The 19,260-nt window shown below is 34.7% G+C and overlaps 1 protein-coding gene across 1 annotated transcript; it reads right to left on the bottom strand.

Moving 5' to 3' along the window:
- Nucleotides 1-131: 131 nt before the first annotated feature.
- On the bottom strand, nt 132-18,082 carry Pdcd4 (Programmed cell death 4). The gene is made up of 10 exons (XM_085954212.1): nt 17,671-18,082; nt 9,144-9,301; nt 7,921-8,022; nt 7,331-7,448; nt 6,765-6,927; nt 4,528-4,617; nt 4,142-4,274; nt 3,594-3,704; nt 2,682-2,821; nt 132-2,116 (listed from the first exon to the last, which is right to left on the bottom strand). Exons 1-10 carry the CDS (start codon nt 17,924-17,926, stop codon nt 2,044-2,046), a joined length of 1,344 nt encoding a protein of 447 aa, XP_085810338.1. The 5' UTR covers nt 17,927-18,082; the 3' UTR covers nt 132-2,043.
- Nucleotides 18,083-19,260: the final 1,178 nt, after the last annotated feature.

Below are 19,260 nucleotides of genomic sequence, written 5' to 3' on the forward strand. Positions count from 1 at the left end.
TAAGAGAGACATATCCAGCTCCGGAAGTCTAGCTAAAAATTAAGAAGATGATTATAAAAATGAGTACTATGTATGTACCCGTGTACCTATGAATGGCACTCTGAATTAAGATGGAAAAAGGTAAAACAAAATTATACTTTTTGATAACTTTTTTTATTATATATTTTTCACTTAAGCTAAAAATTACATCTTAAAATTATGGTACAGGAATTTTTGAAACTTTATACATTCAATAATTGATGTGATTCATCTACTCACAGATTTATTTCTTAAAAAGCACTTTCAGAAACCTCAGAAATACATATCATTTTATCTTCAACATAAACAAACAACATTCCAGTCAAAAAGAAAATTCCTACAAACATAAAAAAGACATTTCTCTCCACAAGTCCGTTTAATAACATACTTCTATGTCAGGGGTCAACTATTAGTGAATCCCGAGCGAGATACCGGTTTATCAAACGCATTACATGAAATAATACAAAATATCGTATTGACCTTGTACAATTTACTATTATTGCTTTCCGAATTATTAATCTATTACTTCAGCGGGGAATGGATGCTATCAAAAATTATGTAATTTTATAAATAAACGAAACAATAATTGTTATTCATTGGTGTGGTTTTTTTACAAGACAGTGTCGAATCAATCAAATACAATATTTTGTAAAGTAGTGAAGTGTACAAAACTCAATGAATGAAATTTACTACATATTAACTTGAAATCATATCGAATATAAGAAATTAATGTAACTTCTCTCAGTAAAAGGTTGCACAGATATTCTTCGGCAGTCAAAAAATATTCTCATTATATCATATTATTTAGGTGTATAACATTTATTAAACTTTTTATAAACATTAAGCCAATAGAGATCTAAAGTGTAAAGACAACTTATAGGCAACCCCTGTTGTATACCTTTATAATCAAATCAGGTCTCGTTATTGTATTAATTTTGTCTAACCGAAATAACTAATTTCGGAGTACATGCGTGTAACACTTTGCAGGCGAAAAAAATACATAAATATAAGCTTTAAACTATTTTGAAACACTTATATTCCAGTCAAAAATAAAAAAATTAAGTGTTTCTATTATGACAATAATAATTAATAAAAGATGACAAGTTTCAAACATAACTACATATTGATTCAATAGAAAACGTCCAAGTTATACATAGTTGATAATATTATATAACAAGCAGCAATCAATTTGTAGGTATTTGTGTCAACCAAATGCACAAATTAACATACCGATTCAAAATTTTTGACTTCCTTTCTGCTGTTTTACGCAATAATTGACTACCCAAGTACTTGGAAAAACATAAATCCCCATTTTCGCACCACCGTAGTGCATAATATGGACTTCCGAGTGAAGAGGGTATCCTCAGACTTATTTATGAAGTTTGATTGCCAGATATTTTCTCAATTCATTGAGCCGAAAAGAAAGCCGTGGAATCAAACCCGTGAGAGGATAAGAGCATTCTAATCTCTACTTGCATACCTGGTATCACGGCGGATACATAGTATTACCGCCCAACAAGTACTTCACATCATGATGTTAATGATATTAATGTTGGACATTTATGTAAGGGTCAAAAAATCAAACCAGAAATAAACATAGTATGAGACAAAATATTGTCAATATGAAGTCATTAACGTTGATATCACTAGTACAACTTAAAACGTGTACTTTGACGTGATAATCAACAAAAGGGTATTTTTCCAAACGGTCGAGATTTCAATAACCAGTATTGTCAGTCTTCCGAGGAGAGCTGTTGTAATCAATAATATTATAGAATGAAAACGATAAGATGTTAGTGACAAGACTGCCAAAAATAGTAAGTAATAAAGAGTAAAAATGTCGAAACTGAAAATGGTCGTAGACAACATAATTGAGTCGCAACTAACGGTGCTGCGGACAAAACTGTCGAAAGAATTTGTTCCTTGTCACAGCATCAACGGGTTGAACGGGTCGGAAAGACGGAAGTCCAAGTCCATGACAACTCGGAAGAGTCTCAGTCGGCCGCCGCATCCGCATGCTCCTGATTATTCTCTGAGTACCAGAGTGTGCTCCTTCAACATTCCACCATCACCTTCAGACACAAAACGTTTGCGCCCCCTAAAAAATAAAATAATTCAAACGATATTAAACATTTATAGGAGTGTTGGACACAGTCAGGGTCTTTCAGGAAAATGCAAGGTCTGGAATAACCGGTAATTTTGAGCTCACCCCAACCCCCCCATAAAATCAAAACTAAAGGGAAGAAAAATATAAAATGATAGTAGTGTTCATGATATTCAATATTATTTATTTAATTATAAAAATATTCAACACAAGTTTGCTGCGCTTTGACCTCTCGATAATTTGGATATTATTTTTAAATAAATTAAATTAATTAAATAAATTGCAAATAACAGTATGCAAGTTAGTAATCAAACAAAGAGCCATTAGTAGACATTCCTGGGAATAAAATGTTCCAAAAGAATAATGAAATCTATCATTTTCAACTAGGTTCCTTTTCGAAAACAAGGGGGGCAGATTTCGAGACAAAATATGACAACAGGGTGAGAGGTTTAAAATAGCCAAAATCGTATGACATCATATTATGTGGACCCCATATAGTAAATTATCAAACATTCCATTAATAAGTAAATCTTGTCTGAGAGTAAACAGAAATTAATACCTGGTGGGCATTTTGTTGTGAATGCGATCGGTGAGCAGCTTCCTGGTGTGACAGCGCTCCATGAACCGATTGAGAGTTATGTACGCCAGAGGCACGTCTAGGACTATGTCCGCCATGTCATCGAACACACGCAGGAATCCCTGTACATCGACAATGCAAAATTAGAATGACAATAATTTAATACATTCGATTCTGACAGCTACGGGGCAATGTTAATCACCATACAATTCCTTGGTATTTCTGATCCTGAATTTATGTCGGTGTCCTCTACGAAATGTGTGTGGGTGAAGGCGGTGCGGGGACATACTGACAACAACGGATGTTTGCAGAGAGAAGCGGCGTATTTATTTTTCAGAATCGTTGATTACAGAGTAAAACAATAATATATTTATCAATTAAATTAAAGTAGGCATAAAGGCATCTGAGTCGGAATGAGACACGCAGTCTTCTGGATGATAACAAAATGCTTAGCTCGAGGGCCAAAAGCCTCACAATATTATGAGACTAGCTAAGATAGGTATAATAATAATATCTGAGATTAGAGCCACAGGCGAAATATTTGTCATCTCCACCAAATCTGCTCTCAAAAGTTGTATTATTTGCATTTCTTCCTTTGTTTGCCGATGCACTTAACAATACTGTCGGTAACTTCAATAATAACGATTACGCTATTCAACAAATACATCTTCATTATTTATTACTTATTACCATTATTTATTTATAATAGGTTTATTACCTAAAGGTGCTCCATCTATATTATAAATAGGCCTTTTTCTACTCTGTTATGACAAAGCTTTCTAGTCATACTTTTTTTCGCAAGTCTTGCGGAATCCTGAGTGGGAGGTGGGAATCACTGGGTTAATCCATGAAGAAACAATATCATTGATTCAAATTTGTATGAAGATTTATTACCCTCTCCATCATGTCCGTGGTGATAATGCAAGACGAATACATTGAGTCCAGAAGGTCTACCAACTGCTGCTCTACTGACGAGCTAACTGCTTCTAATGCCATCACCACCGTCTGCAAACAAAACAAACAACATTAATATGTGTGTATATGTACAGCCAAAGCTAAAAAGTTTCGACTATACAACATTTTTTACACTTATGTAAGGCTGCGTGAATCTTGATAAAGACAAATCTGCAATGCAAAATGATTTATAAATATTTAATCAGTCTCAATCGCCTTTTTTTAAAGCTTCACTTTCAAATATTTTATTTAGGCTTCATTTTCTTAGTGTAAGACCTCAGTGGCAGCGTTTTGCAGAGCGGGACATATGGCGTATATGTTAAACAAGTGTCTACGGCATGCTCGCTGCACGCTCCGCACTGCAAAACGCTGTCACTGAGGCCTTACGCTTAGAACCATTCAAAATGATCATCTGTAACCGGTGCCTTGTTTATCAATTAATAATCATAAAATTGTGGAATGATAAGTTGTAAACCATAACAATGTACCTCATAAACAAGTTCATGGTGAAAATGCGGAACTTCAAGATCTCGAAGACAGCGCTGGGCTTCTTGAAGATCTCCCGAACTAAGAAACTCTTTTAACAATAAAGTCATCTGACGAATCAATGACTTCACAGGCCTGTGAACAAAACAAATTATTCACTTCTGTTTAAATTACCATCTTATGTGATTCCGACAATGTAGTTTGTACCTTGCAGTTAAATAATCATTGATATATCATGTATGTTCGACCATCTGTTAATAAATCTAGAAATCAAGAATCGCATATCAATTTATTTTGAATGACAAAGTTGCACATGTCTAAATATGCCAATATGGCATATGCGGTTGAATAAGTAAATAAGAAAAATAATAAATTCACATGCACTTACCGAAGTCCACCTCCCACTCCCCAAATGCTGTCCAATCTGACGAGGCCATGCTTCATAGACAAAAGTGTATTGGCTTTATTCAGAGATTGCCTGCAATAACGAAGAACAATTATTGAAAAAAGGTGTCGCTGTTGTAGACCAATTAGTCTTCTTGATTAATTTTAGATAATAGCAACTGGTATTTGGTTATCAAAAATAGTGTTCTCCCAAGAAACTACCAGCAGTCACCGCCTGAGGATGATTTAGGTTTGACACAAGTGTACAAATAAAAGTCAAACCAGTTTGGACCAGTTTTGTTTGTCATGCAGGATCAAACCTAGTTAAATGTACAGGTATGGGTTTATTGGCAAAACCAAACGTGAAACATGATTTTATGAATAGATACGAGGGTGGGTCAATAATTCCTTAGAAAAAAGCATTAAAACAGTTTTTATTTTTGTATTTTTTTTTTATTTCTCAACATAATCTTCTTGGAGCTCAATACACTTGGTAAGACGTTTCTCAATTTTTTTTAAACCGTCAGAAAAATAAGTTTTCGGAAGGTCCTCAAAATAAGCATTTGTCCGATCGATGACTTCTTCATTTGAAAAAAAACGTTGTCCACTTAGCCATTTTTTTAAGTTTGGGAAAAGGAAAAAGTCACTGGGGGCTAAATCTGGCGAATACGGTGGGTGGTCGACCAATTCGAACTTCAATTCTTCAATTTTAGCCATTGATCGTAAACATGTGTGAACACGGGCATTGTCCTGATGAAAGAGGATTTTTTTCCTGTTTAAATGAGGCCGTTTTTCTTCAATTTTGTTTTTTAGCTGGTCAAATAAAGATGCATAATAATCCCCTGTTATTGTTTTTCCTTTTTCCAAATAGTCAACGAAAATAATTTCACGTGCATCCCAAAATACAGTAGCCATAACCTTACCAGCTGATTTTACGGTTTTCGCCTTCTTTGGTCATGGTTTGCCTTCGCAATCCACTGCTTTGACTGTTCTTTCGTCTCGGGAGTATAGTGGTGTATCCATGTTTCATCTACAGTCACAAAGCGACGAAAAAATTCATCCGGATTGCGTTGCATGAGCGACAACAGGGCTTTAGAGGCCACCAACCTATTGCGTTTATTGTCGACTGTGAGCAAACGCGGCACCCATTTTGCAGAAATATTTTTCATGCCCAATTTGTCATGTAAAATAGAAATGACGCTACCTTTTGAGATCCCTGTAACCTCAATTATCTCACTCAACTTTAATCTTCGGTCACTTAACACCATATCGTGGATTTTATTGATCATTTCTGGTGTAGTCACCTCTACAGGACGTCCTGAGCGTGGTTCATCCTTTGTTGATGTACGACCACGTTTAAATTCATTTAACCAGTTATAAATAGTTGCAAGTGAAGGAGCAGATATGCCGTGAACTAAATCCAACTCATTTTTTATTTCCTTTGCTGTTAATCCTTTTATATTAAAATGTTTAATAACAGCTCTAAACTCAATTTTCTCCATTTTCCATTTTTCCATTTTCCACAAGCAAATTTTTTTTTTAAATGTACAAGAAACACACAACAACCCGACCCAATCTGATTGAAACTTCGCAGCATACTGAATCGGTAGTGCCGCTGCATGAAAACAAACCGCTTACAGTACTAGTCGCGCCACCTGTCAGCTTTTCTAAGGACTTATTGACCCACCCTCGTAGTATCCTTTTATCAATTACTACAAACATTGATCATTTCGAATGGAAAATAAGTTGTCATCAAATACGCTCACAATGGCCGAGCGGCTAACTAATCGGCTTATAATGTCGTGGGTCTGGCAAATACACATATTGTTTTTTCAATGTGTGTTTGGAGTCGAGTATGGACCCAACAGGTTGAGCAAGTGGCTAACCATCTTTCGTATAAATAAAAATCTGTTAACTCAAGCCTCCACTTCAATGTAGGGCCCGCCCCATATGATCTGCTTAGATCGGATATGGTTAAAGAAATATATAATGTTGGAGCAAAGTGGCCTGTAATAATACCTATTACAAGATTTATAATATCTCACTTAATAACGCCCATATTATCTTTTTAGAATCGGACAATCAACAAAAAAAAAAAACATCAATAGGCCATCATAGATGAGTTATAACCAAGATTTTATGGCTGCCATTTTCCGATACACCTACGTACAGAATATTAATTTTACCGTGACTACCATATGGCTAGGCTGAAGGTTCAATTTGTAACTAATGACTACTGACCTTGCCAACGGAGTACAATCGGCATTGAGCAACTGTGAAGATATGAACCGAGGCGGCAGGCAGTCGTCTCCGACGCACCGCGCCATGAAGCTACCCACCAGCTCGGCCGCCGACGGTTGATCCAGCGTCAAATCTTCCAAATTGCCCAGCAGATTTTCAAAAGCTACACATCACAAGACAGATATTTTATGTTATTTTAGAAGATAATTTGCACATAGAATGACGAAAACATGTGAAATTTAAAAAATCAACATGTCAGGTTTTTCGTGAACACACACCAAAATAAATATTGTTTTGAAAATATACATGACGTTGGCAATGGAGACGCAAGACTTGAAAGTACATACAGATTTTGGTGAGTTGACTCGCCAATACATCGCATTGGATTTAGCTATTCAATTTTTATGTATTCATATTAAAATCTGTCAACACTAAAAAAATGATATTTCCAATGATGGCTACAATTCCAAGATATTGTTAAATATGACTGAAAATAGCATTGCTTCACTTATTTCAAAAGCTTAAATCGTAGCTATCACGAACAAATTAAAAAACGGCATGCATACCTTGAGCAATGTCTCTCTCAGAGAGAATATGGCCGTACAGGTCCGAAATAAGGATGGAGCACATTTCTCTGTGAGACGGCTTGTGGTCCATTCCCATTTCTACAATCATTTCACAAATCTGCAATATGAAAACAATGCATTTGAATCTCGCCAATCGTAGTAAAGAAAATAGAACAATTTTCTTTAAAATCAAGATATTCAGTGTATATTCCACATAAAATCATAAACATAATAGCGACTATGACATATATCTGAGTGTTATCATATCTGCTTGCTGTTCAAATCCCAGAGCATAGATCTAATAAGTTCAGTAAATGGATAACATTCACGTCTCTTAAATACTGTTAAGCAACCTTTTCGTGAGGCGGCCACAATCCACATCGAATTATAAAGCCGATGAAAAAAAAACTTTTCAAATGAGGTATCCAATATTTTGCATGTTAAATTTTTAAATTGAAAATAAGACATAAGTAGCCGCAGCACAAAATAAACTATTTACAACTTTATCATGCATTAATTTGTATATAGTTTTACGTATAACAACTGTCCAAATGATATTATTTTTAAAAACAGATTTATTAAATTCTCACCGTGAATCTTTGGCTAGGTGGCGTAAACTCTTCAAAGCTTTCCATGGCCTCATTAGTGTCGCCATGTTCAAAATATTCCAATATAATGGGTTCCCCACGTTTCTGTGAATGACAATACAAAAAATCAACATAATTCATCAAAAGACAATTTACAAACACATTGCTCTCTGATATAATATGATAGAACAATATCCAAACTGTCTGTTTCCGTAGATCCCTCGGATTCTGAAACTTTTTTATAATATAGATTTTTGTTTATCTTTTATTAACTTTTATACTAAAGATTTCCAAAGAAATAACATTTAAATTGAGGGGTTTTACGGGTGTTTCAAGTTTGAAGAGCAAATAACAAAAGGATAGAATGATAATTATTGGGTGAAGTTGTGAACCTATTCGACAATCCTGGTGATGAGTTTTTTACTATAGATATACACAGTGGCGGCTCGTGGATAAGATATTTGGGGTTGCTGCGGTTGATTAAAAATAAATGTAATTATATTTTACTAATAACATCAAAATTAAATATAAATTATTAATTATAATAATAATTAAAATAAAGAACTTTGCATAAATTGCTTGCAGAAATAATTTTTAACAATGTTAATAAATCATTATAGCTATATTTCTTTCCTCGCTGTGGCAGGCGTGCTCATGTGTGATGCATAAACGGCGAAATACTGAAATCGGACTGTCCTGACCCGCAGTACTGATTAAGCTTCCAGCTGCGAGCCCCGTTCGTCCCCCTTCGTCAACTCGAGCAAATTCTATCGGAAACGGTACTGTGCAAAATCAAGTACCTACCGCGGTGTATGATAATATTATTGGACATTGGATGCATCGATGCGAGGGCGATCTTATTACACGCTTAAATAATATTTATATTTTCATATAATATACATAAATTTATGTATTTTTTATATTATGTATTATTTATAATTAATATTACATTTATCTCAATTTGCTTGGGGGTGCTGCAGTTCCGCAGTGCATATGGACGAGCCGCCACTGGATATACCATCATAAATCGGCAGGTGTAAGAATTTAGAACTAAACCTATCACAGTATAAAAAGTATTAAATTATATGTCAAATCTTAGCATGTGGCGCCCTCACTTAGTAGACAACTTATACTGGTGGAACTATAACCTAAAATAATATGTTGCTATATCAGAGTCTAAAGAAAAAATATTTAATCAGCTATGGTACAATTGGGGTTAGACTCACCAAAACCTCTTCCCTAGTCATCTCGGGTATCACCCTCTTCAGTTCGACATCTTTATTATTGATGCTCTCACAGTCATAGTTGGGGTCGTTGAAGTCTTCGTATTCTTCAAGAAGTTCAGAGCCTAACTTTCCCCAAACTCCTTTGCCTCCAGCGCCACCTGCAAATAATTGTAATACAATCAAGTACAATGATAATAATACTAATAGTACCTCTTTCTGCAAACTATGCGGACCAATTATTAATATTGAAATGATATCAATATAATCACCATAAAGTGTAAAGCCTGAAAAGCTATAATCGTATAGAAAATATGCATTATTGTAATTTACTTCTATGGGATGCCACCTTAATGTGAACAGACTGTTTTACAAGGAGATAAAATAAATATGCAAACCTCAGAGCAATAATACCTAAAGAGCAATGGTGTTGTCCGGCTGTATGAAACCGATCCCTTTGCGTATGAAACACAGTGGAACCTTAACGTTATTATAGTGGAACCTAACCATAAAATTGCGCAGACTGTGATTTCTTCTATTGCGCACAGATAACATACTTAGGGTAAATTTAATTATTGTTACCATCTTTATTTCTAACTGCCCTTACACGAAGCCTGTTGCATCGTTATCTTTCGCTCAGCATCACTCTAATAGTGCCTGTACACGTACATGGATTTAATGGCATCAATAGTGTGTATTTTAAACTATCGCGCCAATCTCATTCTTCAAGTGTAAGTCGGATTGCACATTGGAACTCGTCTCGCCTAAAAACATGTCGAATACGTCGATGTGACGTCATCGTTATTTAAAGAAACAACATAACACGTGTTGCCAAATGGAGATTCGCAGATTGATCGAATGCAACTGTTTCGTCTGAAAAAAACATCTGACTGTTGCATTCGACATGTTGCATCCTTCTCGGGCTCCGAGTCGGAGGGTCAAAGTCACAAAGAAACACCTACGAATTGGTAATTCCTATACCGGCTCGCCGATTACCACATTGAAATATCCATGCGTTTCGAAGGCTACGCGCGACTGTCGCTAGATAGATGTGCGAGTTGTGTCATGCAACACTGGCCGCCCGCTCTCGGAAGTTTTGATTTATGGAGGTCAGGCACACGAGGCGAGCTGTGATGTGCGAGCCGGCTAAGAGAGACGCGATGTTGTCATTGTTTGGTACTATTTGACTGTTGGTGAAAATTGGTAAATGTCAAAAATGTTTTGCGCAGTATAGTTCGGTTTTTTTTTTCCGGCAGGTTTGCCACTAACATTCTACTGCGCAGGCGCAGATATCTCTCGATTTACAAATGTCATGTGAAAATTCATACATGCAATGCAATCTTGCAACTTGCACGATAATACATACTGTCAGTAGTAAATCCATGCACGTTTAAAGGAGGTATAACGATGTTATATATTCTAAAACTAACACGGTTGGACATACATAAATTTTGCTTGCCAGGCATTTATCACCTCCTATTGTTTTTTATCTTTTGCTTTTTATTATGGTTCCTAAAACCACCATAACTTAGTATGTTTTTATCCTCATGTAAGACAGTCCTTACATGTCAATATCTGTTGAACCTATATAGAACTATTTATTTTTAAAACTCAAAAGTATCGCAATGATGAGATGCAGTATGCATTTAATAAATTGATAAAAATATAATCAGATTAAAACTGATAATCACAACAAACAAAAAACACCTTATATTATATTGGGTTACATTGTGATCCATCAGCGATTGATTGAGGTATCAAATAAACAGCAATGATAAGATATAAAAGAACTCTCCATTCTCTGAACAGTGGTTGAGCAAATGGCTAAAAACCGAAGATGTTGAAAAAATCTTCTAGAGATAGGGGCGGCCTAAATGTATAAAATTGAAGCAAAAAAAGGACCACCGGTCCATGTATGAAATTAGCTATAAGTCAATCTCGCAATTTTTCTAAACAGGGCCGCACTCCAGACATGAAAAGCGCATGTTTTGCCAACGTTCTGCAAAGCGTAAATGAAGGTTTTTTTTATAATAGGTACTCTTTCAGTTTGATTAGTTTTATGCACTCAACCATTTTTTCTTTTTTAAATAATCCAGTGTAGATATTTAAAAGAATTATTCCTTGTTGGAATACCAAGACTGGGAAATATAAGCACATCTTTTCGAAAGTATACTTTTACAGAAAAGATGCTGTTCACAAAGAATTAGTCCAAAGATTAAAGAAAAAACATACTTTTACGAGATACCTAAGTGTCCAAATAAAAAGTATTCGAGTGTATTTATAAAAAAAAATACAACTTAATTATAAGGCGCATCAATCTGAGCTAAGTACCTACAACTAATAAGTATAATTAGATTATTTTATGTTTTCACGTTTTTATAGGTATCCAATAAACAACCAATCATTTTTAATGTTCTGTCAGCATACTAAAAACAATGATTCTCTCTGGAAGGTAGCAGGCATCTGGATGAATTTATTATGACACAACATCCCCACAGTAACTATGGACGTGGATGTGACTGGCATGTGGCAATCACTTTCAATATCGAGCAGGGAAAAGAAAAATATGGGAAGTGGGTTGTCTTCTGTGTGTCACTGTAAAAAGGTGATATTATTGAGTGTGGAGAAATATGCGATAAGATGAACAAAATGTGTATTCAAATATTGGTAGTATTTGAGATCACTTAGCAGGCTAGTATTTTATTTCTTGTGTCTTATGGCCTAACCGTCATTAAGTCATAAATCAACACTGGCATTTCAGTCTTATTAATCTGTTCTGTGGTGTGGAGGTACTGATCTTACCAGACTTTTTACAAGAATTAGTTGTAATACATTCAGATCAGAGCAGGAAATAGAACCGATACCTGCAATCTCTAAATTAATTTTTAATTGAAACAAGAATCGGAACCCTTCATTTCAAATCTTGAGAACCCAGAACCGGGATGCCTTGAACATGTGCCATGCTATGTATGCATAGTTCATTATTTGGGCTAGGCTCTAGCCGTATTTCTGCAAAGCCCCACTTCAATGCTTCAAATATCTCCATCCTATCAAAATGTTATAGTTACCTAATTCTTGAAAAAAAAAAATGATTGCTTCAAATAAAAAATGCACACAGGCAATACTATTTTTAATTTAACTTTCGTGTAAGTAAATATGTATACATATTACATTACATGTACAACTCAGAAGAAAATTAGTGTGATTCTTGTGCTATACTTCATCTTCAAATGATTTTCAAGATTACCTTTTGCCCCCCAAAACATTCAAATTGCCCTAATCCCATATTATTGAATGCTTTCATTTTAATAGTAGGTTGAATGAGGTTTAATAGCTATAAATTGTGGTATTCACATATGCTCCACCTGAAGAGGATATGATTGAAAATATTTCTCCCCTAAATAGGTACCTACTTTAAGCATTTGAATTTCGAATTGTAGTAAAATGTCTCTAATATAAATCTATGGCATTGACTTTTTCATAGAATCGGAACCGGGTTTCCGATTTTTAATTAGGCGGAACCGAAACTAGAATAATAATTATGCCAGCTGGTATCTATAAGAGCAGATATTGGCGAAGTCGGTAATATTTTTTGTAATAAATGGAAATAAAAGGCCATTATATTGTAGTTTGTTAAAAGAATAAATTGAAAGCCAAGTCATATTCGGCAGTGTGAAAATGCCCATTAAAATGAGCATTCCGCTTCTACTTAGCGGGAAAACAAAACACGCTACTAAAAAGATTGTAAACAAAAAACCAACACGAAAATAGTCATGCGTTGACAGTATGTTTCGGTTTCGGGTAAATTGCAGGGGTACTAATCAACGACGCGCGAGCACGATATGTCAGTGGCAAGAACGCGATAAATTTATTTAAAATAAAAAAGTGTTTATACAGTAACGGTCATAAATTCGCAAAACAAGCACGATCACGTCATAATATTTTCGCGAGATTTTTTTTAAATCAGGCTATGTGCATTGTGTACCAGTCTCATCGTAGCATGGTACTTGGGCATTTATTATTTAGACACATTATGGCAGAAACTAAAAAAGTAATTAATCGAATTATCAACGACATTAAAAAATGCAGTATTTTTTTATTTACCTTTCTAGTTTTAACTGCGTACCTATTATTTTTAAGGCGTCTGCGATAGCCGAGTGGTAATGTGTCAGCTTATAAAGTCGCGGGTCTCGGCTTCGAAATACGGGACTGGCAAATTCACATGTCGTTATCAATAATATGCGTTTGCATGGACCTAATAGATTGATCAAGTGCCTAACATCCATTTCTCGTAAAACAAAATTTTAACAAACTTCATAGTGGAATTGGAACAGGATTACAGATAATATAAAAAAGTACGAGCATTTAAAATTTTATTTTGAAAATAACACCACAAAATCACGTATAAATTGATAAATAAAAATCTTGGCATGGCGCCTACATTTCCGATTAAATTTAAACATCGAGATTTTACAATGTCCAATATTTAACAAACGCCAAGATATACTTAATATATTTAAAAAATATTATAATATATTGTCGCGAAGTAGGCATACTAATCAACATTCACCAGATAATCAATCAGCTTAGTATTTTCAAAAGCCAAACGAATCATACATAAATACGCGGGGATTAGTGCAATGTGGCCATGCCTACAGAATAAATTATTGAATTAATAATAACATTAGTGACATTATGGCCACGTATTATGAATTAAAAAGTAATAAATTAGCCGGTAGTCGGTAAGCACCGTAAAAAGGTTCGAACGATCGCGAGCTGCGAGCAAAAGAAGTTTTGAATAGGGCAAGAATAGAACACGCCCCATTGACCCGTTGGCAGCACCTGCCTATTACGTGCACAACAACACATCGGCAATGGCTCGCTGACAAATCAATAAACATTCAAATTTAACAAACTAAACTGCACACCTCATTGAAGTTAAAGGTGTATATAGATACACTACATATTATCATGTTTATATCCATTTAAAATGCATGCGTAACGCAAGTACGCAGTCAAACTCGGCGGTGCTAACAATTATTTTTGAAAACGTAACATATACGTACGTCGTAATGCATTTGAATTTATAGCGCCAAAGTAGATAAGTGCCCACAATATTCCGTTCTAATTTATAAATTCAACATTTAAACATTGTCATTCTATTTGTAGATATGTACCTATATAGCGCCAAAGTAGATAAGTGCCCACAATATTCCGTTCTAATTTATAAATTCAACATTTAAACATTGTCATTCTATTTGTAGATATGTACCTATGTATCATAATGAAAATAGGCGAAGTAGGTAACGATCTTTTGGCGGCTGCGCGATGTTATCGTTGAACATGCGTTTGACCTTGGGCACGAAAACAAATAGGGAAAGTGACTAAAACGTAAACAACAACAGTAACAAGCAACACCAACGAAAGGGAATTCAACTTTCATTCGAATTTCGAAAAGTTTTCAATTTTCAACAGAGAAAGAATAGACAACGGTACCAATAAGAGTATAAATAAAATAAATAGCCGCTAAGTTATCGTCTTTATTATTTTGCACAACTTTACTGTAGACACTTCATTAGGTATTCAAATTTAATGGAAAGTACCTATACAAAATATTAATATCCTATGAACTCCAGCAGCGTTCATTAGCTAGAACTAGGTAGGTACCTATTACCTACCTACCTATATTATATTTTATTTTCAAAAGGCTGACACTTTTGATAACATTATATTTTGCCAAGTTTACAGAAATAAATCGGCAACAATGCAATACGTATTTTATTATTTACTTGCTGCAAAACATTCTTTCATAAATTATAGTAGGTATTGCTTGTGGGCTTGTATGCATTGTAATTCGATATTATGTTTAATATCGAACACAACACTAACCACAGAGTTGGTTGATAATAAAATTAATAAGTAAAGCATAATATTAATAAAATAATATAATATTGGATATCTAGGTATCACAAGTGCCTACTCATCACAAAATACTTTGATAAAAATTCTGCAGTTCGTTGGGGTACCTATTTATATCACAATACCTATTATGAGATAATATGTAGGTAGGTATTATCTTATCATACGTTTTTTATTACTTTTCTCACTTTTTCAATTTTACAATAATAATATTATGTTCGCTTATCTAATAAAAAAAAATATATTACGTGTCTGAATGTTTAGAGACCCTCCCACCAGTAACGACTTAAACGATTAGCATACCTATTCTATGAAAATATAAACGTAAGCAATTTATTTTGTGAGTTTGTAGAATTTAATTACATATTCAATTTATTGGAAATCATAACTCAAATTAATATTAGTTAAAATAAATAACCATTAAGTATGTCATTATTTATACACAATTTTTCTTATTATCAGGCACTAAAAATTCTAACTCCATAATGAAGATTATATCGTCACTGTTCTGGCAGAAGACACTAATTCGAAAAAATGACATATTGAGTTAGTTATACCAAAATGTTCCTTATTTCAAACTTTACCGTCTGGAAACCTTATAATAAATAAAGTCATCCTTTTTACGATTACTTAATAAACTCACATGATAGACCATTTCAAACATTTTAACAACTTCAAAGTCAAATTACTCAAAACTAGTATTCTCCAGTTAGTGTGTTCTGCCAGAACAGAGACGATATTATAATATTTAGTTGTGATGTAGGTACCTAGGCCATGTAAGGAATCCACTAAACAAGGTTTGAAATACTTTTTTCGCTGCCCAATGGATTCAAATCACTTAAGCGATGGGAAAACCAATTATCTTACTAGGTGGGTATATACCTATTTGAAACCCAAGAGTTAGAATTTTAGATATTAAAATAATACTTTTAATTAATACAATAAATTTATTAAACACGAAAGCAAATTTAGCCTACTCGCAACACTGATTGAGGCCCCCATATAGGACGAAATAATAATAATATGGTCAAATTATAAAATTTAAGCAGATACCTACCTGAATAGAACGGGTAACGGACACTATAAACCGTGCTTCATAATTTCTAAAACGTTGGTAGATAATACCTATCTATCATACCTACCTACCTACATAATAAAAACTAAGGTAAACTAAAAATTGGTAGGTAGGTAGGTACAACTCATCTGTAATTCGACAGCTTTCTATAGATTAAAAAACGATATTTGGTGGATCCCCCAACATTTATGGTTGAGGTTGAGGCAATGACGGTTGAGGGCAGTTAGATAATTTTCTACTAAAGTCATCTACAGTAGTGTTCCCCAAATGGTATTCCGCGGAACTCCAGGGTTACGTGTAAAATTAAATTCCGTATAGGTAGTAATCTGTTTAGCGTTTTTTGGTATTTTTAAATAAATCCACTTGAATTGGCGGCACTCGGCATCATAATAATATTATGAAGCACAGATCGCTACCCCCTTTGTGATGATAGCCGAGTTCCATGCGACCCTTTGCCATATTGGATAAATAGTCATTTTTATTAGTCAGGAAACACACCAAAAATAAATAAAACAAAAATCTGGCGACTTTTTTTATAGAAAATTTTTGGTGTGTTTATCTCCTGCCACGCCGGGCCCTTCCTAAAAGCCCGGGCCTCTAAGCCAGAGCCCTGTCAGCCCCCTTGTGGGGGCCATGATTAATACCTATAATGCGGAACGACTATTTTTGGAAAGTTTTTAAAATTTTGGGTCCACTTGTCAGCGGTCAGCGTGGGGCCATACGCCTGTGCGCAATGAGAATACGGTGAATGCGCCCCTGATAATAGTAATTATGTATCAAATTATTACCTACACATTCTGACAGCATATTCAAACTTCAAACTGAGGTCTATAATAATTAATATTGTTTATTATTAAGATAGTGGGCCTTCCTTCAAACCGATGGCAATAACCAAATGAAATGGAGTAAGTATGCAAAAGATGACATAAACAAAATTCGGAACCGGCTCGAACCTAAACACTCAAAACCTAGAAAAATAATCATGCACGATTTCATTAATCGAAAATATATTTGTACAATACATAGGTACTATTTCAAAAGGAGAAGGTATGGTACCTAACGTTTGTCTGTGCCCTATAAGTCGGCCTTCAAAATATTGACATCAAACATAACATAATAATAACAATATTCACAGGGGTATGTTTGTAAACATTGCGTGACCTTGAAAAACGCAAAATTGTTGAATTAATTATATAAAAGGAGAACGCAGCCCTTTTACATGATTTGTATTTTATAAAAACTACCGCCAGCTGCAGAATATGGATTGCTACAATCTATACTCGGCACTTCTGTGTCAAATGCATACCGATGCACAAAGCATACGCATATTAAATTGCGAGTACAGCCGCTAGGTACTTATCTACGCACGCATATGGACCGAAAAAACAACTCAAAAAGTCAAGTTGAAATCCGCGAGGGTTAGCGGCATGGCGATCTAATACTGAACATACATTTTGCAATCCGATTAAATCGTTAGATTTGGCTGCCAGTGAATATGCACGATATGAATCCATGTTTTTAAATGTTGTCACGAACCTTTCTTCGGAAGTCCTCTACCGTGTCCATTGCGCGGTCTCCTGCTGTTTTTCCAGCTTCTATGTTGGGGAATAGGTCCCACGACAACGGTGTTGTCTCTACTTCCTTGCCTAGAAATCTTCTTAACCTTTCTTTTAATACGATCCGAGCCCCCGGCGGCATCACCCATGGCCCTATCGGGGATCATTGCCGGCGGTAGCATTTCAGTCGAGCCCGCCACGTTTTCGACATCCGAAGCGCTATTTTCGGGATCCATTTCAATTACAACCCCGAAAAACACTGCCTAAACGATTAGTCAGTTGTGGGTTTGTATCGCGGCGGGATTTTGGAAAAAGAAACGGTTGAATCAGTCCGTTTTTTCTTTAATTAGATCAGCGGTATTGCGTATTTGTGTACTAACAAAACAAACGGGAACAAGCGAAACGAGGTTTGTTTTGGGCTTGCACACAATGTTGTCATAATAAGTTGCACAATTTTCCATACATAAAAATATTTATTTTTTATTTTTTCCGATTAATTTATAATTTTAATTATGTGTTCTTTGTATAGAAGATATTTATTTTTTTCTTATTTTACAATACTTTTAACTGTATTTCATCGAAGAACTTAATATCGAAACTTATATTTTAACTAAAATAATATATTAGACTGGCAACTTTTAACTTCTAGTTCCACCGATCTGAAGTGGGAATCGCTTTTTCACGGAAATTGGCTCCGGTTTTTTTTTGAATATTTTAAGAAAAATTGATTTTACCTTACTATTTTTGTTACTAGGAAATTAGGCGGTTTTAAAAACTCACATTTTAGCGTGAAATGTCACATTTTATTGGATATTTTACAAAAAATATACAAATTATTTACAAAATATTACAGTATTAAAATATCACTGGTACAATATTATGGATTTCAATGATTCATATTCACAGGAATCAATGAAAAACAGCCGCAGAATTAAGGAAATTAATATATGAAATCTAATATGGTGGGAAAGCGGTTACATGCCATCATAATTTCTGCTAAAAAAATAACATCACATACACAATGGATTCTAGAAAACACATTCACAGAATAAAATACAACACATCTTTATACTAAAATACAGGGTTTGAAAAAATGACTAGAATATTACTATGAGTATTATTATACTACCCTTCGATGAGTCTAAAGAAATGATATTTGTCTATTGTATTATTTTTTTAAGATGAAAATACATACTATACAATAATGTGTACTATGCCAACCCCAGAGGCAACTATTTACTCAAAGATGATCGAAATGGATAAATAAAAAACCATAAGACTGAACGACTCATACTGAGCATCCTGCTCGATCACCTAATGGTGAGTCATGGGCAGAATAGAATAATTTTTATTTCCCAGACCGATCCATGTCAATGGTTGGGGTAAAAGATTGTATCGAAGGCTTTACGTACTCCGGCCACTCACAGTGCACTCCATACTTCTAGAATGCTAGTCATCTGATTTTATTCTTTTTTGTAAAATGCTAGGCTCTTCACAATGGCCCAAGAAAGGCGAATGACGGGGTGGTACCCTTTGATGCGTATTGAAACACTGACACTGTCATGATAGA

Source organism: Rhyacophila brunnea, unplaced genomic scaffold (assembly GCF_057557595.1).
Source record: "Rhyacophila brunnea isolate RB1 unplaced genomic scaffold, BYU_Rbru_1.0 scaffold_4, whole genome shotgun sequence".
In the NCBI taxonomy this organism is placed as follows: Eukaryota; Metazoa; Arthropoda; class Insecta; order Trichoptera; family Rhyacophilidae; genus Rhyacophila; species Rhyacophila brunnea.

Bases quoted from the DNA above. Each gene is read 5' to 3' on its own strand.
- Pdcd4 (XM_085954212.1), bottom strand. From the start codon at position 17,926: ATGGATCCCGAAAATAGCGCTTCGGATGTCGAAAACGTGGCGGGCTCG. The intron at 9,302-17,670 runs GTTCGTGACAAC...AATTATTTGCAG, and splicing joins TAGAGGACTTCCGAAGAAAG to GTGGCGCTGGAGGCAAAGGA. The intron at 7,449-7,920 runs GTGAGAATTTAA...TTCATATTGCAG, and splicing joins CACCTAGCCAAAGATTCACG to ATTTGTGAAATGATTGTAGA.